The 25,935-nt window shown below is 54.7% G+C and overlaps 2 protein-coding genes and 1 long non-coding RNA gene across 5 annotated transcripts in view; 2 read left to right on the top strand and 1 right to left on the bottom strand.

The window, feature by feature from the left end:
* DGKZ (diacylglycerol kinase zeta) overlaps positions 1-17,432 on the top strand; it is a 53,679-nt gene extending 36,247 nt beyond the window's left edge. For 2 of the 3 annotated variants that reach the window (XM_027887104.1, XM_027887112.1), the window contains exons 14-31: positions 741-881; positions 1,370-1,448; positions 1,737-1,792; positions 2,833-2,895; positions 3,138-3,211; positions 3,323-3,434; positions 3,739-3,938; positions 4,242-4,342; positions 4,460-4,539; positions 5,942-6,011; positions 10,760-10,800; positions 11,360-11,550; positions 12,094-12,125; positions 12,902-12,942; positions 13,326-13,446; positions 13,974-14,010; positions 14,300-14,399; positions 16,769-17,432. In XM_027887104.1, the coding sequence (XP_027742905.1) occupies positions 741-881; positions 1,370-1,448; positions 1,737-1,792; positions 2,833-2,895; positions 3,138-3,211; positions 3,323-3,434; positions 3,739-3,938; positions 4,242-4,342; positions 4,460-4,539; positions 5,942-6,011; positions 10,760-10,800; positions 11,360-11,550; positions 12,094-12,125; positions 12,902-12,942; positions 13,326-13,446; positions 13,974-14,010; positions 14,300-14,399; positions 16,769-16,885 (1,656 nt within the window). In that variant the 3' untranslated portion in view covers positions 16,886-17,432. Of the gene's footprint in view, positions 1-740; positions 882-1,369; positions 1,449-1,736; positions 1,793-2,832; positions 2,896-3,137; positions 3,212-3,322; positions 3,435-3,738; positions 3,939-4,241; positions 4,343-4,459; positions 4,540-5,609; positions 5,655-5,941; positions 6,012-10,759; positions 10,801-11,359; positions 11,551-12,093; positions 12,126-12,901; positions 12,943-13,325; positions 13,447-13,973; positions 14,011-14,299; positions 14,400-16,768 lie in introns of all 3 variants that reach the window. The other variant, XM_027887095.1, reaches the window with a different exon arrangement.
* LOC114059105 lies at positions 8,215-25,812 on the bottom strand. The gene is made up of 5 exons (XR_003571587.1): positions 25,802-25,812; positions 24,296-24,303; positions 20,913-20,919; positions 14,533-14,537; positions 8,215-8,472 (listed from the first exon to the last, which is right to left on the bottom strand). It is a non-coding gene; the product is annotated as an uncharacterized LOC114059105 (long non-coding RNA).
* Positions 24,134-25,896, top strand: MDK (midkine). Its single transcript, XM_027887139.1, has 4 exons — positions 24,134-24,217; positions 24,317-24,478; positions 24,585-24,746; positions 25,155-25,896. The coding sequence occupies exons 1-4, from the start codon at positions 24,139-24,141 to the stop codon at positions 25,178-25,180; spliced, it is 429 nt and encodes a 142-aa protein (XP_027742940.1). The 5' UTR covers positions 24,134-24,138; the 3' UTR covers positions 25,181-25,896.
* Positions 25,897-25,935: the final 39 nt, after the last annotated feature.

Raw genomic sequence — 25,935 nt, 5'->3', positions numbered from 1 at the left:
CAAGTCCAACCCTTGATCCACTACCACCACAGTTACTAAACTGTGGCACTAAGTGCCACGTCCAGTCTCATCTTAAAAACCTCCAGGGATGGAGAATCCACCACTTCCCTGGACAGCCCATTCCAATGCCTGATTGCCCTCTCTGTAAAGAATTTCTTCCTAATATCCAACCTAAACCTTCCTTGGTAGAGCTTAAGACCATGCCCTCTTGTTTTACTGATAGTTGCCTGGGAGAAGAGACCAACCCCCACCTGGCTACAACTTCCTTCCAGGTAGTTGTAGAGAGTGATGAAGTCTCCCCTGAGCCTCCCCTTCTCCAGGCTAAAAAAACCCAGATCCCTCAGCCTCTCCTCATAGGACTTGTGTTCAAGTCCTTTCACCAGCCTGGTTGCTCTTCTCTGGACCTGCTCCAGCACCTCAATATCCTTCCTGACTTCCCATAAAAACAAATCAACAATAAGTGCCATTTGGATTTTACCATTCTTCTAACATTTAAACTGTTCCGCATTAGATAATAATCTAGTAGGATGTTAAAAAAAACAATCACTATTTCAAACTTCAGGAGATTTTTAGAAGGAAGATACATTGTTTTAAATTTAAAGTTCCACTTTGTTGTGCATTCAAGCAGAGTTGATCTCTTCTACCTCTTATGCTCTGGGATGTCTTACCAAAGCCTGCTGTCTCTGGGGCGTCTCTGTGGCAGGCAGGCATGAGACTCACCAAGTCCTTCTCTTCACCAGGGTTACACGGATGAGCCTCTGTCTAAGATCCTGTCTCACGTAGAAGATGGGAACATAGTGCAGCTCGATCGCTGGAACCTCCATGTGGAGCCAAACCCTGACATGAACCCTGAGGAAAAGGATGAAGCAGCCACTGACAAGGTGGGATACCTCCTCTCCATGTTTGTTCCTGTGCTGGGGGTCTGCACTCTCCTTTCTCCCACTGGCTCAGGCAGCCCTAGCACCTGGGGCTACAGTGTTGGGTTGGTGTTTCTCTCTCCCTCCTGCAATTTCATTGCTCTCGTCATGGCTGTGAGTCACAGAGCTCATGGCAAGGCACATAGAGTTCAGAAATAAGTGTCCACCAGAGGTTTTTGATCACAGCTTGTAACAGGTATAAACCCCGTTCCCTCTGAGACTGTTTCTTCAGCAGAAACATGGGTATTTGCAGATATCTCAGACAGCAGTGTGTGTTCCTTTGGGCCTAGGAGCCAGGGATCAATCCATCATCCTCTGTATTTTCCTGGGGAGAGGGCAAGCAGGCTCCCTCAGCCTCATGAGCCCTGTAGGTGGCTCTGCTGTAACCTGACCTCATCTTTGCCATGGCCCCACACTGGCAGTCTCATCCTTATTCCTCCTTTCCATTTCAGCTCCCTTTGGATGTCTTTAACAACTACTTCAGCCTTGGCTTTGACGCACGGGTGACGCTGGAGTTTCACGAATCCCGAGGTACAGGGCAGTGGCAGGGCTTGGGCAGTGTTTGTGGGATGGACCAGTTCTTGTTTTTGGGTTCCTCAGGAAAGTGAACAAGAGGATTTCCCCAGAGACAGGCCTGAACATTAAACGTGAGGTGCAAGTTGAGGCTGCAGAGCGGAAAGAGGGGTTGCCTGCTCAGGAAGAGAGCTGGGGTCTGACTCCTGGCTGAGGCTGGCTGGAGAGCTATGTCTGAGGAGAGCTAGCAAGTGAAATATTTCCATATGCAGGCCAACGACCTGAACTTTTTTCTCCTTTCCCTAGAGGCCAACCCAGAGAAGTTCAACAGCCGGTTTCGGAATAAAATGTTCTATGCTGGGGTGAGTGTGTGGAGGTTATCTGAGCATGCCTTCATAGCAGCCTTAATGTCTGGAGCACAGGCGTGGACCTGCCTCCTGTCTGCCCCCTAAACTCACTTTACATGGACCAAGTTATATGGACCTTCAGCCAAGCTGAGCCCCCCACCCTGAAGCTGGAGAATTGCTGGAGGAAGGCTGCAGTGCTGGGAGTCACAGCTCCTCTTTGGCTGCGAGTGCTGCTGGCAGTACAGCTTGCTCCATGGCCTGCAGTACAGTTGCTGTCTTGATCTCCTGCCACTATTGTTCTTGTTCTCTGGCTCATGGATGGTCACCCAGGCAGCACCTCCCCGGAGCTGTGGGGAGGCAGGCTGTCTCCCCTGCAGAGGAACAGGAAGCCTTTCCATAGAGTCCCCACACTACTTTGTTCTTTTATTTTATATCTTGGGTCAGTTACAACTCCCTGTCTAATTACACCGCCTTCCTGTATCTCACCTCTAGACTGCATCTCAGCATTGCCTTTATTCCTCTGTCTCCCCATCCTCAATATACCTTCTACCCAGGTGTCTGAGTGGCTGGTACTTGAGCATACTAAAGACCAAATGCTGCTCTGTGCCATCTCACATCTGTCCTGCTTGTGTCTCTTCCTGTCTGTACAGTTAAACCCAAAGGGGACCCATACTGTCACTCCTGGTATCCCTAGATGGTGTCACATCAGCTCTGCTTTGTGGTGCTTCATTACAGCCTGAGAATGAATTTTTCTCTTGGAACTTGAGCCTTTCACTGGCAGAGACCCACCTTGCCAGCTCTTCCCTGAAGTGAGGACTGGGCTGGCAAGGGAACACCGAGGCATGTTACTGAAGGTGCCCCAGGGTTTATGGTAGGCAACATAGCAAGTGGAATGGATCAGATCATTTTGGGATGGGAGGAGGAGAGGCTTTTGCCAGTGCACGAAGAGGGGATTTGTGGTTTTCAGCAGCTGAGGTCTGCAGGTCAGTGACAGGCTTCCTGGCTGCCCGTTTCGGTGAACATCTGGACACTAACACTGTCTCTTACCTTGGCAGACGGCCTTCTCTGACTTCCTCACTGGGAGCTCCAAAGACTTGGCAAAGCACGTCAGGCTTGTTGTGAGTATGCTGGGGTGCTCTGGTGCAGTGAAGGGGTGAGCTGAGGAGGTGTGAGGAGTGGTCCCTTGGCACACTGAGTATCTCGGTGTTGGGGAGTGGATATGTTCCTGGGACATCAGCTTCCCCTGACTAGGAGGACAGTCACTGTAGGAAGCAGAGGAGGGAGGCCATTTCTTCCAAAGTGGGTAGGGTGGACCAGGCTCCCCCTTAAAGCAGCCTGAACACCCCTGTATTGTCTCCAGTGTGATGGGACAGACCTGACCTCCAAGATTCAGGATTTGAAGCCCCAGTGCCTGGTCTTCCTGAATATCCCAAGGTGAGCAGTCCCAGGACCTGTCTTCATACGCTGGGCTTCTCACCCATGTGCCGCAGATCCCTGCCTGGGTTTGGGATGCATGTCCATGCATCTCTTACCATCTTTTCACAGGTACTGTGCAGGCACCATGCCCTGGGGCAACCCTGGGGAGCACCACGACTTCGAGCCTCAGCGCCATGATGATGGTTGCATTGAAGTTATTGGCTTCACCATGACATCCCTGGTAAGTCAGTGCTTTTGCCAGTTGTAGCTAGCAACTAAGGGAGTGACTGGTCCCATTGACCAGGTGTCAGCCAGCTCCACAGATCCTCTCTAGAGAAGCTGTGGTGCTGACCTGTATGATAGTGTCTGCTCTCTGAGATTTAGGTGAGGTGCTGTCATGCCCTGGCCTCTTTGGGTCTCTTCTCACTGAAATCAGACCTGAGACCCTCAGAACTTGGTTCACTTGCAACATCTAGCTGCCTGTGGGTGCTCCCCTCATCCACCCCTCAGTCCGTGCTCTACTCTCACACTGGACCCTTTCACAGGCTGCCTTGCAGGTCGGTGGCCACGGGGAGCGGCTCTGTCAATGCCGGCAGGTGGTTCTCACCACGTCCAAGGCCATCCCCATGCAGGTGGATGGAGAACCCTGCAAGCTGGCAGCTTCCTGTATCCACATCTCCCTGCGCAACCAAGCAAACATGGTGCAGAAGACCAAGCGGCGCAACTCCATGCCTCTGCTCAATGAGTAGGTTCCTCAGATCTATCTGCTGCCTTCTCTCCAAGGAAGAAGGGTTGGAGGGGGAAGGGATGGGCTTATCCATGACTCATGGAGGCATTTCAATCCTCTTTTTCATAGAGGGTCTGGGAAGGGATCAAGTCACAGAAATATGGCCAGACCCTGGTGGTGGAGAAGCTGCTGGGGCCAAACTCCCCACCCAGTCTGTAGAACACTGTGCTCTTGCTTGTTTTGGAGGGATGGGGAAGATAAGGAAGAGAGTGGTTTGACACCTTTCGATCCTCTTCCGTCTTCCTTCCTCCCTGCACACAGCCAGCAGCCAGTGCCCGAGCGACTGCGGATCCGGGTGAGCCGAATCAGCATGCGTGACTATGAGGCACTGAACTATGACAAGGAAAAGCTCAAGGAAGCCTGTGAGTGACCAAGGGGTGGGAGCTTCAGTACCCGAGTCTGGCAAAGCCTATTGTTAAATTGTGTTGGTGATGGAGCATGGGCTGCTCCCTGAGTTGTGTCTGTGCCCTGTCATGCAGCTGTGCCACTGGGAATCATCGTGGTTCCAGGAGACAGTGACCTGGAGTTGTGCCGGACCCAAATCGAGAAGCTGCAGGAGGTTAGTCTCTGTGTGGGAAGTGGTTGTGGCTGGATGCCGAGAATGGAGAGGTTCAGGGAAAGGATTTTTAAGCTTCCTTGACTTTCATGCACCAACACACACGCTCTTGCTTCAGGTCGTAGTTTGCCTTTACCATGTGGTGGAGGCAGGATCCCAAACTGGATGACTTGTAGCTCCCTGCTGTTTGGCAACTTCTTTCTCAACACTGCTCTTCTGACTGTGTTCTCCAAGCCCAGAGTGCCAGTGACACAGAAAATTTATAGAGCAGTGGAAAAAGACACCCATCCTTCGGGGCCTTTCACCCTTCAACCCTCTGCAAGTTCTGTGTTTCCTGGCACAGCTCTGCCCTCTCCAGGTGCCTGGATTAGGTTTATAACTCCTCCAACTCTTTTCATTTGCAAGTACTAGCTTGTGCTCTTACCAATGTACTAGCACGTGTCCATGACCTGTACACAGACTGTGTAACTCTTGCTCCTGGTGGGCAGTGCCTTCTGAGGCCATAGTGTGGCTTCTGATGCTGCACTGCTCAGTCTGATTCTCACCCAGAAGACTGAAGTGACATTGCTCAGTCCCCAGTTAGCTGAATCTTGTGCCTGAAGGAATCCTATCCAGCGTGGGCATAGTGTCCTGAAGAACTGAGTTGCGGAGCTGCTTGCCTGGGCTGGCACACTGTCATCTGCCTCTTGCTCTGCCTGCTCTGCATGTCCGTCCCCTGCCCACCTTGTGCTCAGGCACTAATGAGGGCACACAGGCAGTCACTTGGCTCCTGGGCTCGGAGGGTAACACTTTCCTATAGTGTCAACATGGTAGACTGATGCCTCTGCAAACTCCTCCATCTCTAAAACTGTGCACTGAGGGTGGTGTTCTTTGGTCACCTCACAGTTTGCCTCTTCTCTCTCCTTGGACATCCACTGTGCTCTGACCTTAAAGCCAGGCAGAGACCAGGGACATTGGCCAGGTAGTGTGTAAAGCCAGATATGTCAGCACATTAAGCAATTCCAATGGGATGAGAGAGGGGCTGGGGGGCCGCCCAGACACAGGCTGTAACAGCACACCTTGCCTTTCTGCAGGATTTCCCTCCACAGCCCTGCACTTTAGAGCGCCTGCTCCTTCAGGTGTGTATGGCCTCGCTCTATCCACTGGGCCCATCTGTTATGTCCACTGTGCCAGTCTCATGGGCTCGTCTTGTGACACCTCTCTACAGTGGGCTGGTGTGCATTGGCTCCAGTCTGTCCCGTGCTGCTCCCCATCGCTCTGTGCTGTGCCTGTGTTCAAGTTCTCCTTTACATCCAAGCGCCTGTGGTCTTCTGTGTCTGCAGGAACCTCCCAAAGCAGGGGGGATGCTCTGAAGAGAAATGGGGAGGCGAAAAGATACAACTTTGTCCTCTCTTTTTTTATGCAGGAGGGAGATGGAGCCAAGCCGAAGACACTGTCATTCCAGAAGCTTTCACCCAAGTGGTGCTTCCTGGACTGTGAGTATCATCCTTCCCTGATGATGTGCTAGCAAGGTCCTTTGGTCTGCCATCTCAGTGGAGGTAGAGGAGAGAGATCCATGTGGCAGCAAAGATGCAAAGGTTATTGGTGGGTTAGAAACCACAGAGGCACCTGAGAATTAGGGTGTAGGAATTAGGGTGGTGGAAAAGGTAGTGGAATCGGTAGCCCAACTGAAGTGCATCTCCACCAGTGCATGCAGCACGGGCAACAAACAGGAGGAACTGAAAAGACATGGTGCAGCAGGAAACTGCCGTAGTTGCCATCACAGAGACATGGTGGGACAAGTCACACAACCAGGCTGCAATGGATGGCTATAGACTCTTCAGAAGACACAGGCAAGGAAGGAGAGGCAGTGGGGTAGCCCTGCATGTTAGGGCGTGTTTCAGTTGTCTAGAGCTTAATGATGGTGACAGTAGGGTTAAGTATTTATGGATAAAAACCAAAGGAAAGACCAACAGGGCAGATATCCTGGTGGGAATCTGTTATAGACTCCAGCCAGGATAAAGAGACAGATGAAGTATTTTGTAAGCATCTGGGAGAAGTCTCACCATCACGAGCCCTCGTTCTTGTGGGAGACTTCAACTTACCGTGTGATTGCTGGAAGTATAACACAGCAGAGATAAAGCAGTCTAGGAAGTTTTCTGCGTGTGTGCAAGGCAGCTTCTTGACGTACCTTCCCAACTAGAGAAGATGGCCTGCTGGACTTGCTGTTTGTGAACAGGAAAGGACTAGCGGGTTCTGTGACAGTTGGAAGCCACCTTGGGCATCATGATCCCGAAATGGTAGTTTTTGATTTCTGGCGAAGTAAGGAGGAGTGCCAGCAGAACTGCCATCTTGGACTTCTGTAGGGCAGATTTTGGCCTGTTTAGGAGACTGTTGATGGAGTCTCTTGGGAGTCAGTCCTAAAGGGGCAAAGGAGTCAAGGAAGGCTGAACATGCTTTAAGAAAGAAATTCTAGAGGCTCAGTAGCAGTACATCCCCATATACCAAGGTATGAGCTGGCAGGGGCAAAGACCAAGCTGACTGAAGGCAGAGCTTTGGTTGGAACTCAAAAGAAGGGAAGGGGGGCAGACAACTCTGGAGGATTACAAGGATGTCATGAGTTTATGCAGGGAGAAAATTAGAAAGACCAAAGCCCAGTCAGAACTTAATTAATTCGGCTACTGCCATGAAAGACAACGAAAAAATGTTTTTACAAATACATCAGCAACAAAAGGAGGGCTAAGGATAATCTCCATCCTTTTTTGGATGAAGGGAGATACGTAGTGATAAAGGATGAGGAAAAGGCTCAGGTACTAAATGCCTGCTTTGCCTCAGTCTTTATTAGTAAGGCCAGTTGTTCTCAGGATACCCAGCCCCCTGAGCTGGAAGACAGAAACAGGGACCAGAACGAAACCCCTATAATCCAAGGGGAAATGGTTAGTGATCTGCTACACCATTTAGACAAACATGAGTCTGTGGGACTGGATGGGTCCACGCAGGGGTACTGAGAGAGCTGCAGAAGTGCTCACTGAGCCACTTTCAATCAATTACCAGCAGTCCTGGCTAACAAGGTCTCAGTTGACTGAAGGTTAGCAAATATGATACCCATCTATAAGAAGGGCCAGAAGGAGAATCTGGGGAAATACGGGCCTGTCAGCCCAACAGACCTTTTTCATGCCACGAAAAGTCATGGAACAGGTCATCCTGAGTCATCCAGGTCATCATGAGACACAGGCAGAACAACCAGGGGATCAGACCCAGCCAACATGGGTTTGTGAAAGGCAAGCCCTGCTTGGCTAACCTGATCTCTTCCTTTGTCAAGTTGACCTGCTTAGTGGAAGAGGGAAAGGCTGTGGATGTTGTCTACCTAGACTTCAGTAAAGCCTTTGACACCGTTTCCCACAGTATTCTCCTGGGCAAACTGGCTGCTCATGGCTTGGACAGCTGCACTGTTCGCTGGGTAGAAAACTGGCCAGATGGCCAGGCTCAGAGAGTGATGGTGAATGGAGTTAAACCTAGCTGGTGGCCAGTCACTAGTGGCATTCCCTGGGGCTCAGTAGTGGGGCCAGTCCTGTTTATTATCTTTATCAGTGATTTGAGCAAGGGAATCGAGTGCCCCCTCAGTCAGTTTGCAGACAACCCCAAGGTGGGCAGGAATGTTGATTTTCTGGAGAATAGGAAGTCTCTGCAGAGAGATCTGGACAGGCTGGATTGATGGATTGAGGCCAGCGGTATGAGGTTCTACAAGGCAAAGTGCCGGGTTCTGCCTTTGGGTCACAACAACCCCAGGCAGCACTACGGACTGGGAGAAGAGTGGCTGGAAAAGTGCCTGGCCAAAAGGATCTAGGGGTGCTGTTCAACAGTTAGCTGAACATGGGCCAGCATTGTGCCCAGGTGCCAAGAAGGCCAATGGCATCCTGTCTTGTGTCAGAAATAGTGTGGCCAGCAGGACTTGGGCTGGGATTGTCCCCCTGTACTTGGCACTGTGAGGACACGCATCGAATCCTGTGTTCAGTTTTAGGTCCCTTGCTGCAAGAAGAACATTCAGATGCTGGAGCATGTCCAGAGATGGGCAATGGAGCTTGTGGAGGTCCTGGAGCACAAGCCACAGGAGGAATGGCTGAGGGAGCTGGGGTTGTTTAGCCTGGAGAAAAGGAGGCTAAGGCTTATCTCTCTCTTCAGCTACCCAAAAGGAGGTTGTAGCCAGTTGAGGTTCGGCCTCTTCTCCCAAGTAACAAGTGACAGGGTAAAAGGAAAGGGCCTCAAGTTGTGCCAGGGGAGGTTTAGATTGGATATTAGGAGGAATTTTTTCACTGAAAGGGTGGTCAAACATTGGAACAGATGTGTAAATATGGCACTTATGGACATGGTTTAGTGGTGGACTTGCCAGTGTTGGTTTAACAGTGGGACTCAATGATCTTTAGGGTCTCTTCCAACCTAAAGGATTTGATGATTCTGTGAATCTGGGGGATGAGAGGACAGATACTCAGTGACAAGCCACAGGTAGCTATGTGACACTTGGAACTTATGGATGTTGGGGTCGAGCACAGCAGAGCTGTGCCCCAGGCCATGTCTCTGGCTGCTGACCAGGAGTGAAGCAAAGGGTGTCTGCTGGTCTCCTTCCCCTGGACCTGAAGGCAGCTTGGCAGCCTGTGTTTGTCACACCGGGACTGCTGAAGCTGCTCTCCTGTGTCATGCAGGCAGGGGGCCCCCCTGCTCCGCATGCTGAGAGCCAGGCTCACCATCAGCATCCCAGTGCTGTAGGGGAGCAGGCTCCCGGCTGAGCTCTGGCTGCTTCTTCCCCCCTGCCAGAAAGTAGCTTTCTCCTCTCCCTTTGCCTTCACTGACCAAGAGGCTCCCTCTGTACCTGGAAGCTGGCTGAGAGAAATGTCCACTGGTGGCACTTCATCTCCCTGACTTCCCAGCAGCAAGGTGTAGAGCACAGCAGAGCACAGCCATGGGTTGCAAGGTGGGCCTGGCAGTACTAGGCAGAGAGGATGCAATTTCTCGCTTTGAGGTTCCAGCCCTGCGTGTGGGGTTGCTGGTGCTGCTGCTTCCCAGTGTCACTACCAGGACTGCTGTACCAGGGCCACTTTCCCTTCTCCTACCAGTCTCCCAGCAGTAGGTCTTGAGCTTGGGAAAATGTGTCAGAGGTCAGAGCCCCATTCAACACAGCACAGGCTAATTCAAGTGGCTGAATTATAGGCCTTGAACAGTAGCTCCCTGGCTGTAAATCTCCAACCAGGACTGGATAAATGGGCTCTTTCACTTCTCTTATCTGCTCTGGCACATCCCGACTGTTTGCAGAGAAACTTCCCTGGGTCCCCAAGGGTCCCATGGCAGCAACCTCTCCTGGATTGGCACTAGCAGCCTGGCAGGACAATGCCTTCTGCTCTGCATGGGAACCCAATTGTCTTGGCACTGTGCTCTTACCTGTCCTGCTCTCCCTTGGTGATGTCCAAAGTCCCCAGCACCTCCCTGCTCCCTCAGCTGTGTATGTCTGGCTCTAGCATAGCCACTTGCTCTGTAGGACCTCCTCTCCCCTGTGGTGATCTCTTCTCTAAGGAAGAGGGCTGCGCTCAGACAGGCTGGAGGCTGGTTGGAAGCTCTCCTGCCATCCTAGGAGACAGGGTCTCGGATCTACAGCTGGTGGTGGCATGCTCTGTTGTGCCTGCAGTCGCATGCTCTGATGTGGCCTCGTGGAGGTCTGTGGGACCTTAGTCAAGTCAGCAGAAGGCTGAGCTCCCCCTTCTCCCAGTCCCATGGAGTGCCCTCACTTCTGAGCACTGTGTGACAAGGTGCATCATGTTAATCAGAGCAGTTCCTCACCTGTTGTAAGTGAATGCTGAGATGTGCACTGCACAGCCCTGAGCTTCATCTGCTTAGGATGATGGTGGGGCACTTAAAAGCCACCAGAAAGGCCATGGCATCAGCCAGATGTGTTATTGCCTTCCCTGTGGCTCCCTGCCAGGAGTCATTAAGGGGGAGATAGCAAGCAAAGGCATGTTTCATAGGGGCATGATGGTCACAGAGGCCCAAAGAGCTGTCTCCCGGGGGAAGAAAGCAGCAGAGTCACAAAGGAAAGTTGTTCACTCCTGGTCAGGGGGTGCTGTTTGCTTTGCTGTACCCTCTCTGCAAGCCATGAAGTGGCTGGATAGCTCACTGTCACTCGGTGGTGGAAAGTGGCTGTCTCCTTTGTCTCACACCAAGAATCACCCTGTCTCATTCTGTCCCTGTCTTACAGCAACCACAGCCAATCGGTTCTACAGGATAGACCGTGCTCAGGTGAGTGCAGCCTCATCCTCCACCATTATCCCCCTGGCATCTGCTGAAAAGGTGTTTGGGTGTCCCACCTTCGTGCAGACCAACAGGCAGGCAGAGCCTTGGGGTCACACGGGTCTCACACTGCTGCCCTGCCCTGTGGCATCCCCCAAGGGATGGCATGACAAGCCTGGTTCAGGACCAGCCCCAGCACCTCCAGGTTCCTGGGGAAAAGGGAGAAAGTGTGGCTGGTAGCACAGCCTTGGCTTGAAAGCTGCCCACAGAGCACTACAGTGGAGCAGGTAAGGAATAGCAAACATAGCAAGACTGGCCAGGGAACTCAGTGACTTGGGTCATCTTCACCAACAATAGATGCTTTCCCCAGTGATCTGGAGAAGAGGACATGGAGATGAGGTTTACAGTGTTGGTAAGCTGGCAAGGCAATAGGAAGCCTGAAAAGGACGAAGGAGATGTGAAGGTTCCCAGGGCTCTTCAAGCCACCACTTTGCTGAGCAAGTGGGTGGGCTGCAAGGCACGGGATGTGAGGGGATGGAGCTGAGGGGGCCTGACTTGTGTCTTTCAGGAGCACCTCAACTACGTGACAGAGATCTCTCAGGACGAGCTCTATGTGCTGGACCCAGAGCTAGTGATCACCCAGACTGTGAGCACCTCTCCTGCCATGCCCGACCTCGTGGACTCATCTGCCACACCCCCTGGGCACCACTTTGCATTCCCCTCCTCTTCTTCCTCTCCACCCTCTTCTCCTGCCCCCAGGTGAGTCTGGAGTGGTGTACCTCAGGAAGGATGGGCAGTGATGAGAGAAGCAGGGTTTGGCTTCACAGCATTGATCCCTGGGCCAGATTACAGAGGGGCTTCCTGGAAATGAGCAGGAATTCAGTGCTGAGTTAAACCAAGGGGTCAGATGCCATCCTGTCTTCCTTGTTCCTCTGCCAGTGGTGCTATAAGCAGTGGAGCATCACTGGGTGGCTCAGGCATGAGGTAAAGCTCCAGCACCTGGCCCATGGGGCAAAAGACATGGGTGTCTCTCAGTCCAGCTAAGGCCAGCCTCAGATATGGAACAGCATTGGAGCTATAGGGACAGCAGTAGAAATGGGAGTGGGGATGGGGAAGAACCCAGATCAGGGAAGAAGTAGGTGGCATGGCCAAAGAGCAGTCTCTGTCTGCCTCTCCTGCCTGCTGAAGGAGTGCCACAGGCAGGTTTCTCCACAGCCATCCTTCTACCCACATTGTGTACTTCTGGGTGATCTGCTGCCAGGACTGGCAGAGTTAGTTACACCTTTTCTTCTTCCCTTCCAGTGCTGAGCCTGAGCGCTGCCTCCCACACAGAGGTGAGTTGTGTCCCAGTCCCTATCACACCCTCTCAGGCCATGCTTTTTTGTTTTCCTGCCATATTTTTTTGGCTTATTCTTTCCCTGGTGAGCAGGTAGGAGCCCTGCTGCCCATGTGCTAGTGGGAACAGGGAGCCCTGTGGGCAGATGACCCCAGAGGTGGGCAGGAGACACCTGACAGAGATTAGTGGAGTGGCTCAGCCATGCACCTTCCCGGTTCCACTGTGTGGGAAATGATATTGCAAGGGGTTAATATCCCACCTGCAGAGCTGAGCTCTCTAGGCTGGGTTGGGAGGCTGTCTCCACTGGGCAGCTGGAGAGGTGGGAACACCAGGACAGGGGCCTCACCAAGCTGAGCAAATGAAAAGAGTTTCCTGAAGTTTGATCAGAGCCTGGAAGTGTGAGTGAGTGATTGGTGAGGAGTATCTTGGCCGCAGGCTGATGCCCAGGAGATCTGCTCCTCACTTCCATCACAAGTTATCCTGCCCATGGGCAGAGACTACTCCCCCTGCACACACATCTCACAGGGGCTGAGGTCTTGCTGCACTCCCAGTTATGTGATCTCTCCTTCTCTCCCGTGACTTGTCCCTTACATTCCTGAAGGTGGAGGAGCCATGTAAATCCTGTCTGAACAAGGGATTAGCACCTGGAGGATCTTGTGCTGTACCCTCAGCAGATTGTTCCACACCTCTGATGCCCAACCCTTGTCTCCAGCATTAGATAAATGGTGTTACAGCTTGACTTTTCTGACCCTGACACATCTCCATTCTTTGCAGATGATCTAATAGAAGCTGCCAAGGGTGGCAACTTCAGCAAGGTAGGTGCTCCTACAGCCTGCTTTGATGAGCAGCCGGGGCTGGCTCTGGGCAATCTCCCTGCAGCCTTCTCAGCTGGCATGCCCCTCAGGCTAAGGGAAGCCCTGCCAGTCATGCTCTTCAGTTGCCCTGGAGCAGCTCCTGACAAGGGCCTTCCTTCAGGAGTGGTGACTGGAAAACAGACAGGCTTCTGGCAAGAAGCTGTGTTCCTTTTCTTGGGGGACACATAGGGAAGGGACTTGGCAGCATTGCTGAGCTGGTCACAGCTCCCCACCAGCCCCGAATATCCACACAACCTATCAGGCACTTCAGGGACACAGTGCCAGGGCTTGGGTCTTGGAGCTGGGAAAGGCAACTCATCCTGAGCAATCTGGGAATTTTGTAGTTCCAAGAGCTGCATCGAGCTGGAAGAGACCTGATGGTGCGAGATTCCTCAGGCCAGACTGTCCTCCACCATGCCGTCAAATCAGGGAGCAAGGACATCGTCAGATACATCATCGAGAACGGTGAGTTGGGGCCAAGAGTGCCACCCTTAGCAAAGGAGCCTGGCAGCCAAAAAAGCCCAACCCTCTGCTCAGAGGGAGTGCTCCTGGTCTTAAATCCCTTTCCTCTGGGTTTGCTACATCATCCTTCTGGCATCTGTTTGCCAGTACTGGGGTGTCCCCACGGCTGTTGCTGCATCCTAGCAGGGCCCAGCATGTCTCTGAGAAACATTTCTCAGTGTCCTGGTTCTGCCATCAGGTCAGCTGATCTGTTGTTTTTGGCAGCTCCCAATCTTTTCAGCTCCCACTGAAATACAGGCTGCTTTATTTAGATATTTCTCTGTAATGAGTCCACAACCAATACTTCTTCCCTGTGCTCAGCTGGACTCAGATGCTGTTGCTGACTTGAGTGCATTGAAGCTGAGACTTTTGTCAGGCAACATGAAAATAACAGCCCCTATGGAACAATGCAGAATGTGACTAGGGAGTAGGTGGGTCTGTCTCTTGCCCTGCAGAGGGTCTCACTTGCCCTGCACTCTTTCTTTCCACAGCCCCTTCAGAAATCCTTGATGCCACGGAGGAGGAGAAGTAAGTTGCTGACCGACTTGTGTTACCTGTTGGCCAGACCCTCTGTGAGGTGACCGGTCATTTGGGCACTTCAGCTGCCCATGCTCTAATTACCAGCCATGATTCCCAGTCCATTTTGGACTGACTGGCCCTGTGTATCACCCCCTCTTCTGCCAGGGCTTCCTGGACAAGCACATAACCCACCATAAGCTTCTGCTGCCACTGAATTGCTGTTCCTCGCTGCCACCCGCATGTGCTGCTTGTCCCCATTTGGGGGGACATCTCACATCTCCTGCTTTCTCCTCCCCAGCGGTGAAACCAGCTTGCACCAGGCTGCAGCCTTACGGCAGCGCACTATCTGCCACTACATCGTGGAGGCCGGGGCTTCGCTCATGAAGACAGACCTGCAGGTGACAGTGGGGGGGTGGCAGTGGGGCTTTCTGGGGTCACCAGAGGGCTGGCAGGAGCAGGGCTGGCAGGAGAGCAGAGCAAGGGTGCTTTGGGTGGGTGTTTTCCAGCCAGAGACGACCTGACATGGAGCACAAATGCTTGCCCAGCAGAGTCCAGCTACAGAGGGGTTAAATCCCTCTCCTCCCTGCACTTCTCTCCCTGTTGTTTTATTAAATTAGAAGCGAGGGGCTGGAATGTCTCATCCCTGTCTCCCCCTTCCCACCCTCCGGGGTCAGAGCAAGGACATTCTCCCTGCAAGCTCTCTCCCAGCTGCAGGACTCCCCCCACTCTCCCCCACAGGCAGTCACGATGGGGGAACTGGGAGCTCCTCTCAGCGGGTGAAGCTGGCCTGTGGGGAGCAGGCAGGCAGTGACAGCACTTTCCCTTACATGCTGTGTTAATTGAGCTGTGCCTTGGCATCAGGGAATTTTGCCAGCCCTGGCAGAGATGTCCCAGAAGGGGAGGGCTCCAGGCCATATTTTGGTACAGGAGATTCCCAGGACTGGCATACAGTAGAGAGAATGTGGTCAGATCTGTCTGGTGGAGGCTTATAGTGATGGGCTGTAATAGAGGAGATGTAGAACAAGTCAAGAAGGTCCAATCTGGACAGGTTTGGGGCACAGGTTTGGAGTCCAGATGAGGGGTACAAACTTGCTGGAGCTAGTGGAGTGTGGGGGGCAAATTTAGACAATCCCAGTTTGCCAGTTGCCAGGGAGATGCTGTACAGACAATCTTTGGCTCCCCATCTCTCTTCCTTGATCCTAAGGCTTAGGCTTTGCACAGCACCCATAGTGGGGCTGGCCTAGATGGAGACTTGGCTGGCAGAGGCACGAGGAGAGAGCAGATCTGAGGGCACAGCCCCTCTCTGTCCCCAGCCCCCTCCTTTGCCTGAAGGAGGGGAACAGCCCCCAGCCTGCCAGCACAAAAGGGAGCCTCACTCAGGCATGCTGCCTGCCCCAGGGAGTGGGCTTGCACGTGCCTGTGCACGTCAGGGTTTGTAGCTATCTGGGGACCCCTCTGTGCCGCTGCACTGACCTCGCGTGGGCTCTGGGTCACAGCCTGCCTGCACAGGCAGGACCCACCTCTTTAGAAACCAGTGTGGGAGAGTGTGAGACCTGTAGCACAGGTTCAGAGTGGGCTGATCCCACTCCCTGCAGTGGTGAGGGAGGCTGAGCCTTATCAGTTGGCGTGCCTGAGCCCAGCCGGGCAGGGAGGCCCTGGCAGCTCTGGTTTCAGGCTGCAGGCAGCATTGCAGAGGGGCTTCTGCAGGGGGACAGGAAAGAAGCTCAATTCCTCCTCTGTTAAATGAGCGATTGCATTCAGGGGCTGTGGGGAGGAGGTCCCTGAGGGGAGCCAGCACCGAAGCACGGAGTGGTCTCTGTCCCCCTGATGGTGTGGCTGCTGGGGTATGTGTGCAGGACCACGGGGTGTGCCCAGTCTTGGGGCACACATGCAAAAGAGGGGATTTCTTGGTGCATGACACCTCTGCAGCCTTGGGTGGGCTTTTGTGGGCAGCTCTGTCCAGGCCCAGTGGAGGTTGCACATGTCTGATCATTGTTCCTGATGGAGAAGTGTGGCTGGGGGTTGCTCTGGAGGACCAAGGCACCCTCCTGCAGCCGCCCGTGCCCTGCTGTGCACCAGGGGGTGAGCGGGGCAGGCCGGGTGTCCCTTCCAGCCTTGGTTTTCAATGGCAGTGGCAGAGTGCCAGGTTTCTGTGGCCTTTCTCAGTGGCACAGCAGAGCCTGGGCACTTGGTGAGGAGGAGCAAGGGGAGGGAAGGGGAGAAGAGATGGAGCTGGGAACTGTTAACAGATTTGCTTTTTATGGAGTGCGGGAGTTCATTAGTGGACACAGTCCAGATGGCTGCAATAAGCTGGTGAAATGTGATCCTCCTCCGGGAGCAGGAGCGAGCAGGAGCGCTAGCCAGGCTGAGAGAGGGAAGGGGGGTTGGTATTCCTGGGCATTCCCCTGACATACCCCTCATTCCTCACCCTTTCCCTCCTGCCTCCCAGCGTAGGGAAGGAGCAGGTCCTGGGGACCAGCCTTTGTCTCCTCTCGGGTGGCTGATGATGGCCAGGGTCAGCCTCTGTTGTAGCCATGCCTGGAGCTGATGGCCCTTCAGGGGACAGTTTCCAGTCCTGCAGCAGTCAGGCTCCTCAGGACCACACTCTCATCCCACGGCAAGCACATGGGCATTTGGCTACCACCTGCCTTGGGGCTTGGCTGCAGGCTCTGCTGGACCCAGTTGCATGGGGGAATGGGGGCATTTTTGGGTGCCAAGGCAGTATTTAGGCAGTGTTTGGCACTGACTTCTTGCCTCCCCTCTGCAGGGAGACACCCCGAAGCACCGTGCTGAGAAAGCCAATGACCCTGACTTAGCCGCCTACCTCGAGAACCGACAGCACTACCAGATGATCCAGCGGGAGGACCAGGAGACAGCTGTGTAGTGCTTGGCGTGCCTTAGCCCAAGCCAGCTTGGGCAGGACAAGAGGACAATGCCAACTGGCAGAGCTATGAGTCTGGCCCAACCCTCCCTAGATGTCAGCCTGGTCCTTGGAGATGGATACAGCAGAGTTCTGCCCCAGGCTGGGCTTGGGACTCTGTTTATGAGGACAGTGGGTATTTCGGACTTGGAGCCTGATTCTTTGTGCGTCCACTCCTTCACCTCTCATTCACCACATTCCCTGCCCTAGATGGGCTCTATTCCCTGACCATATTGAGGCAAGCCAGGCTGAAGCCCCCAGTCACTCTTGTGCACGGGAGTAATGCTAGTGCCCCCTCTGCAGGCTCCTGCCTATGATCCTTGTGGGATATCGTTGCTCAGCACCTTTCTCTGCTGGCAGTGCCCCTCTTTTAGGTGCTTGGCTAGGTTCATGTCCTGTTCCTCCTCTCCTGTCTGGCACAGCTGCAGGAGGCACAGGTTCTGCAAGCAGACAGAGGCCATGAGCCTCAGACTTTGCTGCAAGGGAAGCAGCACAACTTACTGCCCCTGCCTCTTCCTTGCTCCTGGATCTGCCCTAGGTCTCTGTATTGCCCTACCCCGAGCCTTATGCAGCAGGAGAGAAGTTGCTTGTGCATCCAGCCTTTCCTCAGAGCACCTGGGACTGGTGCAGCTGAAAACAGGGCGACTGGTGCCCTGATTGCCTTTAGTGCTCAGCCAGTCAGCAGTCTGGCTCAGGGTATGGATGGCACAGAGGAGGGCACAGAGTGGGAAGGCTACCAAGCTGTCCCACCATCCTTCCCTCCATGGGGCTGGGTGGGACAGCTTGCTCACCCAGTGTCTGCTGGGTATCTGTGAGCCCACTGCAGCACATAGCCACGGTGGAGAGCTGCACTTGACCCTGAGTAGTGCCTGTGGTGAAGCCTGTTGTATTTCCCAAATGCTGACTTGGATTCAGCTGCCCTCCCTGGTTCAGTTTCCCCTTCAATGCTGTGCATGGGGCTGGAGGGGCAGTGCTGGGGTCAGCGCTGCTCTCAGGGATTCCCCCCCATGCCCCCCCAACCTGGCAACATGCATCTTCTGAGTCCAACTCCTGCCATTCCCTAAACTGGGCACAGGACTTTGCAGGGAAAACTTCAGAGCTCACCCAGCCAAGGCACCACCAGCTCACCCTCTCCAGTTTTAGCAAAATGAGGAACATGGGAAGCATATGGGTTCCCAGCCCTGAGTCACGCCTGCAGGGGGGCCTGCTGTGGAGCACGAGGCACCACAACCCATCTCCCCTGCAGGTGCTGTGGACACTTGATGCGGAGGCATCAAGCCAGCCCTTAAGCCAGGCTTTTACAGAACTGACATTCTCTGAGACCAGGAGGTGCCAACAGAGGAAAGATGGTAGCTCTGAGCCTGGCAAAGCTGCTTGGCCCTTTCAGGTGGGCAGTGAAGTGGGTTGCCGTTCACAGCTTGGATCCTGGGAGAGGATAATGCTGTTGCCGCGTGGGGTCTGTACAGTCCCTCTGCACTTACACCCAGCTGTGCCCACTGGGTAGTGCCAGATGGCACCATTTGAATCTCTCCCAATACCAATACCAAAAAAAGGTGATTATACCACAGAGAATCAGAATACTCTTCAGGTTTTTTTGGCCAGGGGCAGAGTTCCCTTTGAGGATGGGGGATACTGTAGTGGGGAACAGAGGCAGAAGGCAGTGCAGAGTGGTAGGGGCCAGTTGGCAGTACTGGCAGTTAATAACATTAGCATCTTAATGCGTTCAGAGCTGGGATGCTCCAGCAGAGCCCGGAGTTCCTATCAGCACTGCTGGCAGGCCACTAACAAACAAGGCACTGTCATCTTCTCAGAGGTCCACACTACTGCTCCCCGAGATGGGACACCCAGATTGGCCTAGAGGCATCTACAGCGCCAGCTTCTCCCTTTCTCCCTTATAGTTTTTGTACAGGTAGTTGAGAGACACACTGTCCCCCTCCCCGCCTGGCCCCTCCGTGCATGCGTGAGCTGAGTTGCTGTGCAATTCCAAGCCTGCTTGTGTTTTGGTGAAGACGGAGGGGGTGTTGGTTGCCCTGCTCACTGAGGGCAGGGGTTCTGTGCAATACCTGGGTCTGTGTTTCCTAGACGCTGTTGTAGGATTGTATTTTTGTAACTCTGTGAGGATGCTGGCTCCAGCAGGCCCAGGGCCTGGCAAGAGCCTGTGTTCCCATCACTTTTCAGTTTTGACTGTTTGGATGTTGTTGTTTCTTGCCATTGAAATAAAAGAGATTGATGTTTTAGTTCCCATCTCCTGCTGCATCTGCAAGAATGCAGTGGGCAGTGTACCAGTGATGCCTTGCACAGCTCAAACAAGGTCGTACCTCAAGGCCTCTGCCCCCATCCTAACTTGGGGGTACTCTTTGGAGTTCCCTGTGGGCCCAGGTCCTTGTCCACTTCCCTGCACACCATCCCTCGGCAACTCTGCTGGATATGGGGTCTTTGTCCTTAGGGACCTTCCCCCCCATTCTGTGTCATACATCAATACTCAGTGTAACATGGAACAGGGAGAAAGCGCACTGCCATCCCAAGTGATCCAGAAAGACTTGGAATTGTGAATTAAGAGCTAGTAGCCTGTTAGTGCTCCCTGGGGCAAAAGCAGCAGCCCCAGTGGCTTCCCTGCCCTGGGCAGGCCACAGCTATGGGTGGGTGGTGGGTACTACAGTGGCATCCAGCTTCTGATTTCAAAACATTTATTGGCCTTTTTTTGTGGTGAGCTGTCCCTAGCCATGCTGCTCTGCGGGAGAAGAACCTGCCAGGGGCTCTTCCTATTGTTTTCCCACTGGTCCTGCCTCCTGTACTGAGCACTGAGGGCAGGGATTATCTCTGCCGCTCTGGTGGGAGGACTGCTCTCCAATTACAAAAGCAGAGGATTAGGGACACTTCTGCTTCCAGACCCAGACTCACCTAGTTCTTTGAGTTCTACCAGGCCCTAGTTTGTTCATCACAGTCCCATAACTCAGACTTGCAAACCTGATGCACACCTAGGTCCTTCCCCGTCTTTTTTAGTGAAGTTTGTTTTGGCAGCTTCCTTCAGCTTTAGTTTAAAGGCCCAACTTTGGGGGGAGGCTGTTGGCCTTGCTACCTGGCAAGCTATCAGGATCCATTTCTGCATCCTGGGCTCAAACGTACAGCCCAGAATGTCCAGACCCCTCGCCACCCAGAGTAATACCTGTTGCTGTGTGCGCAGCGGGCAGGGGAGATTCCACGTTCCCACATTTGCCAGCCCTCCTCAAAACCTTTGCAGATGTTGAGGAAACTGCTGGTGGGGCGTGAGTTAAATGCACTGATCTCTGGAGAAGAGAGCTGGTTTCAAAGCAGCTCATAAAAACCAGCCCCTCCTGCCCTGCAACCCCACCTGTGCCAGCCCTGCTTTCGGCAGACTTCTTCTAGGATAAGGGGTGGGAAAACAGCTCCATTCCCCACCACGGCCCCGTTCTTCTGGCATGACACTTGCCTTTCTGACTGCTAACTCCAGAGGAGAATTGGCTTGGCCCCTGCCTCAGCTCACCTCCTAAGAAAAGGGGGCAGATGTGGGGGAGGGAGCAGTCATGTCTGCAAGGTCCTTTTCATCCCCCGCCAGCAGTCTGATACCGCAGCTTGGTCCAAGGAGAAGGGCTGCAGCATGGCTGAGCTGGGGACTGGCAGGCAGGTCACAAGGGATGGTCTGGAGAGATGCTTGGGCCAGCACATTAATGATGTGCTGCTTTGGGTGCTGAGCAAGTACCCCTCCAGTGCCCTCCCACGAGGGGCAGAGCAAGCAGGGAGAGACCATGAAAGGCCGGTCCATCGATGCCAGTGGCCTTGAGGGGGAAAGAGGTATCTACAGAGCTGGCAGAGACACGGTATGGTTCCTTTCACTCCATCGAGGCCCCGGGACCACCTTCCAGCATGACTTAGAGCGGCAGCCCCCAGGAGAGACCCTGACTGGCTGTTCAGCTCTGCACCCCTTCGGCCACTCAGTGATATTGGGGTGCGTGGTCAGCTGAACCCCCACAGCTTCCCTGGTACCGCGCAGCGGCTGCGAGTGGGAGAGCACTGCGATAAGGTGAGACCGGGCAGGGGCCAGGGGCTGTGCCCAGCGGGACCTGACTCCCCCTGGCCCAGTACACCCCCAGACCAGCGAGCTGCCGCCTGCCCACGTTCCCCCCTCCCCGCCGGCCGAGGGGCCAGCCTGCCCCCTCCGCCTCCCTGCCTTTCTGCCTGCCGGGGCTGGGGGGGGGGTGGGGGTGGGGGAGCGGCAGAGGAGGAGCCTGCGAAAAGTTTTGGGCTAAAAACCCACCTTTTTGCTGCCAGCCGAGCCCGACGTCAGGGGCCGCTGTGCGCTGCGCGGGGCTCCGCACGCGGCCGGCACACAAAGGCAGCAGCTCCGCACCGCGCTGCTCCGCTCCGCTCCGCTCCGCAGGTGAGTGTGGCCCCCCACCCCCAGTACTCGGGGTCGGGCCCCCACCCCAAGCCCCCGTGGGCGACGGCACCGCCCGCCCGACGCCGCGGAGATTGGCGCCTCCGGAGAGGCCAGAGGGGACTTCCCCCTCACCTCCCAAGCGAGGCGGTAGTAATCCAGGCTGAGGGTTCTCCTCAGGGGGAAGGGGCGTTGTCGGGGTGTGGGACATGGCCGTTCCTGATGAGGAGCTGCAGAAAAGGGGGATTGGGGCAGGGGTGCCGGGGGCGGCGGACCCCAGAGTGCGGGATCGCCTGCGAGAGCTAGGAAAGAGCCCGGAGATGCAGGAGGATGGAGTTTAGGAGGGACTCAGGGCTCCTGGAGAGCAGATGGGTCGAGGCAGTGGCTTGGTGTCTTAGCCCCACTCCTCTTGGAAAGCACCCCGCTCTCCCTCGGGGAGAGCTCAGGTGGCGAGAGATGCACCGACCGGAGCCTGGGGAGCTGCCCCGGAGCGGGGCTCGGCCACCGCCGGCCTCTCCGGGGACCGAGGGGAAGGGGCTGTGCTGGGGCCACGCACAGCATCTACTCTGGTGTGAGAGCAAAGAGCAGAGGTGCTTCCCTCTCTGCCCCTGGTACACGGGCAGAACCTTTTCCCCATGGAGCACCTTCTCCTCCCGTGAGCTGAAGATGAGGCCGCCTGCTGGAAAGCCCCACCGCACCACCCCCAGGTGCTGCTCCCCTCAGCACCTCCGGCAGAACATCCTGATCATGCTAAGGCCTTGGCTCACGAGGAGAAGCTCAATCTCTCCTTTCCTGGCAGAAGGCAGCTTCCTGCTTTCTGTGTGCTTGGCACTACAGGCCACGAGCTCCCCGAGCTCTGGGCTTCCCGAGTGCTGGGCTCCCTGCCCAGAGCAGCTCAGCCCACAGAGGTAGGACCACAGTCCTGTGCTCACCTCTTCCAGACCCATCTGCAATTTGAGCCGAGCCAAGAGGTTCCACTGCTGGAAGAGGGGTTGCAAGGGGACTGCAAGCCCTGCAGCTGCCACGCTACCTGGAGTGCACTGGGGCAGTAGCAAGGGGACAGGAGCTGGGGAGGGTGTGTGGCCTGCATTAGGAGAAGCCAGTGGCACTACCTGGCCCTGTATGGTGTCCAGAAGGGATCAGGCTGTTCAGAAAACCAGTCGGAAAACTACGCTCCCTTTCCCTTATGAATGCGTTAGGCTGAGCCATGACTGAAGATCTCTGCAGACTTTTGCCTGGAAGATGTGATGTGCTAGGCAGAGCCTGGGAGCAGATCCAGTGGCTGTAGCTGGTCTGCCCTCAGAGCCCCCCTTCTCACATCCCTGTGTACACGTGGGCAGGCCCCACAACACCCAGAGGGAGCAGACTGTCCATACCTGCAAAAGAGGCAGGGGTGAGCGTGGCAGCTAGGGCTGTCTGCCCTGGGGGCTTGAAGCCTTGTCTGAAGGGCCAGAACAGAAGGCACTGAGCTGGGAGGTAGGTGCAAGGCACACAGGGAAATGCTCTGCAGCCAAGTATGGAAGAAGTTTACAGAGCACCTGAAACCAGAGAGATGCTGTGAATAGTGCAGATGTCAGAGGTGCTACCCTATAAGAGCTGCTGCAGAAAGCAGGACAGCCGTGTCTGTAACTCAGCTCAGCTCCAGCCTTGTCATCTATAACCAGCCAATCTGGGCTGAGCTCTTGTCCCCTTTGAAGGCAGATGGGTGGGAACAGAGCTGAGCCAAGCTGTGCTCGGCAGGATGGCTCTCAGCCGGCCTGGGTGAGGGGGAAGACAGATCTCACCCCTGTGACTGTGTCCTCAGCCAGCCAGTCTCTGTAATTCCCTGTGACAGTTCAATGCAGAGCGAAGCCGGCAGCTTGGCGGCGGATGCATGAAAGGTGAGTGCACTGGAGCCTGAATAATGTGGGATGCTGCTCTCTCTGGCACACTGCCCGGGGAGCCTGGGGGCAGGGAGCAAACACTGACCCCAGGTTCTTCTCTGCACGGATGTCCTCTTGGCCCTGTCCTCTATAGCCCAGTCCTGCCAAGCACATCAAGCCCATTGTAGAGCCAGGGCAGGTGCAATTTATTTTCTGGCTGGCTGCTGCTGCACAGATATGGGTGGCATCCTAAAGGCCTTTGGTGGAGCAGGGAAAGGGTTGCCAGATTTGAGATGCTAGCTCTGCTCATATGCACAAGCTGGGATCCCAGTGTTGGCAGCAGCATCCCACAGAGTCTCATGATGGCGGCCAGAGGGGAGTTGTCACCTGTTCCAAGGCCACCAGGGCAGGGGGTTGAGGGCAGGGTCCCAGGAGTCACCCTTGTCCCCAACATGCTCCCAAGTGCATGCCCACCTGTGCACCTCCCCTGCATGCATAGGTGGCACTAGCAGTGGGCTCAGTACTCCAACTCCATCCCTCCAACAAGCTCCCACACTGCTTTTTTTTGGTGTTTAATCCACTGGTTTAACTCTCAGACCCCGCATGGCAGCAGGTTTGTTTTTCCCAGGCTTTTTTCTTTTCACCCTGACATCCTCTGGAACTGGAGAAAGGCATTACAGGAGCTGTGCCCCCAGGCCCTGGACAGCCTGCTGGGTGCTGGATAAAGAATCTACGGGCACCCAACTTCAGGGCTTCCCCAGGGGCTGTGTGGGGGGTCCCCAAACGGGTGGCGATGAGCAGGGCACAGGGGTGTACACACACACAGGGGTGTGCCCAACGGAGGCAGCTGCTGTCTTACCCCCACACAGGCTGCCCACAGCCCACCATGCCCCCTCCTCGGCATCACATTGCACCCCAACCTCCCACCCACCTCACCTTCTCCCTCCTTCCCAGGCAGGATGCAGGTTCGGGGCCTCCTCCTCCTCCTGGCACTGATCCTGCTGGCTGCCACCACTGAGGCTGGCAAGAATAAGAAAGGTGAGGGGGCAGCCCGGGGTAGGGAGCCAGTTGGGTGGGGGAGCCTGGGGCGTGCTCTTCTGTCCCTGCAGAGAGCACCCACTCCTCTTTTCCTCTCAGAGAAGGCAAAGAAGGATGGCTCTAAGTGCGAGGACTGGCGCTGGGGACCTTGTGTTCCCAACAGTAAGGATTGTGGCCTGGGCTACCGCGAGGGAACTTGCAAAGATGAGAGCAAGAAGCTCAAGTGCAAGATCCCCTGCAACTGGAAGAAGAAATTTGGAGGTGGGTACATGGAGGTAGGGTGGCTGGGGACCATGCTGGGGTGGGTGACGGGGGCTGATGCCCAGCTGGTCCTTACCAGCTCTGATGCCTCTCCCCTCTCATCCAGCTGACTGCAAGTACAAGTTTGAGAGCTGGGGAGGGTGTAATGCTCAGACAGGCTTGAAGACTCGCTCAGGCATCCTGAAGAAAGCCCTGTACAATGCCCAGTGTGAGGAGATCGTCTCTGTGACCAAGCCCTGCTCTTCCAAGATCAAGTCGAAGTCCAAAGGTCAGTTCTCACTACTCCTGTCCCTAGAAGGGTGTCCTGCTGGGACCCAAGGCAAGAGTTTTTCAGTATCTTGGCCCATTGGGGTTGAGCTTTGCTGTGGTGTGGGGGATTATATAGGTCGTTCTTTCCTTTGCAGCTGCACATGTTATAACCCCAAAGTGCAGCTGCTGGCTGGGTGGGATGCAAGTGCTTCTAGGAAAAACCTTGGTCTCCCCGCAAGTCACTGCCAGTTTTGGTGGGATGGGGATCCCCTGGTTTTACACGGCAGGCGGCCACCTGCAGGGATGTGGCTGCTGTGCCATGCCACTCTGGCTGTGCTGACTACATTTGTACCACAGCTCTGTCTGGGGGACCAGTGAGCTTCCAGCAGATGCATTCACTCTTGTCTCCTGTTCTTCTCGAATGCAGCAAAGAAGGGCAAGGGGAAGGACTAGAACGGGAAGCCATCATCTTCATCGGCCCCTCAACATGGTGCCTACAGGACTGGATGCCCAGCTGCAGCTGGCCCATGCTACAGTCTTCCTTCTCCTCTACTTCCTCCTTTCCATGACCTCCTGTTTTGCTGAGATGCCTTGTTTTAATCATTAGTGTTGTAGAGAGCAAACCCACCCACTCACCCCGCAGGAGAGGCTGCTCCCATCCTTGCGACCCCGCTGCCAGTGCATCTCACTCATCTCCTCTTGGCTGGTGGTGGGCTTCGCTGGGATGCACCCAGAGAGCTGGGATGGGAACACACATTTTTCCACCCTGCAGCACAAATGAGTTGCCTTTAGCACATCCTTTGGCAAGTCCAGGACCCTCCTTGTTCCTTCACCAGCAGAGGTGACAGAAGGAAGGGATGGGTGTTAAATGCCAGAGTAACCCCATTACTCATGCCCCTTACTCACTTGAGGACTGATCTCAGCTCAGGAAGCTTATTCCAGCATCCCTTTGGATGAATTACCTGCAGCTGAGGTAAACACAACCACCCCAGGAACCACTGTGTCTCCTCTCCTCTATCACTTCTAACCATGTGTGTTCTTATCGGGGCTGCAGTCCCTCTGCCTTTGCCACACCAACACTGGTGCTGGGTGGGAACTCTCACTCCTTTTGGAAATGGGGTTTGTTTTCTTTTCCAATAAAATCTTTTTTTAAAAAGTATCAGAACCAACCTGTTGACCCCATGAAGTGCTGCTGTGCTGGAAGCCCC

Source organism: Empidonax traillii, unplaced genomic scaffold, assembly GCF_003031625.1.
Source record: "Empidonax traillii isolate 1590-97213 ecotype Southwest subspecies unplaced genomic scaffold, ASM303162v1 scaffold11:size2795301, whole genome shotgun sequence".
NCBI classification, from domain to species: Eukaryota; Metazoa; Chordata; class Aves; order Passeriformes; family Tyrannidae; genus Empidonax; species Empidonax traillii.
The sequence above is the reverse complement of the archived record's forward strand: the minus strand, read 5'-3'. Positions and strand labels throughout refer to the sequence as shown.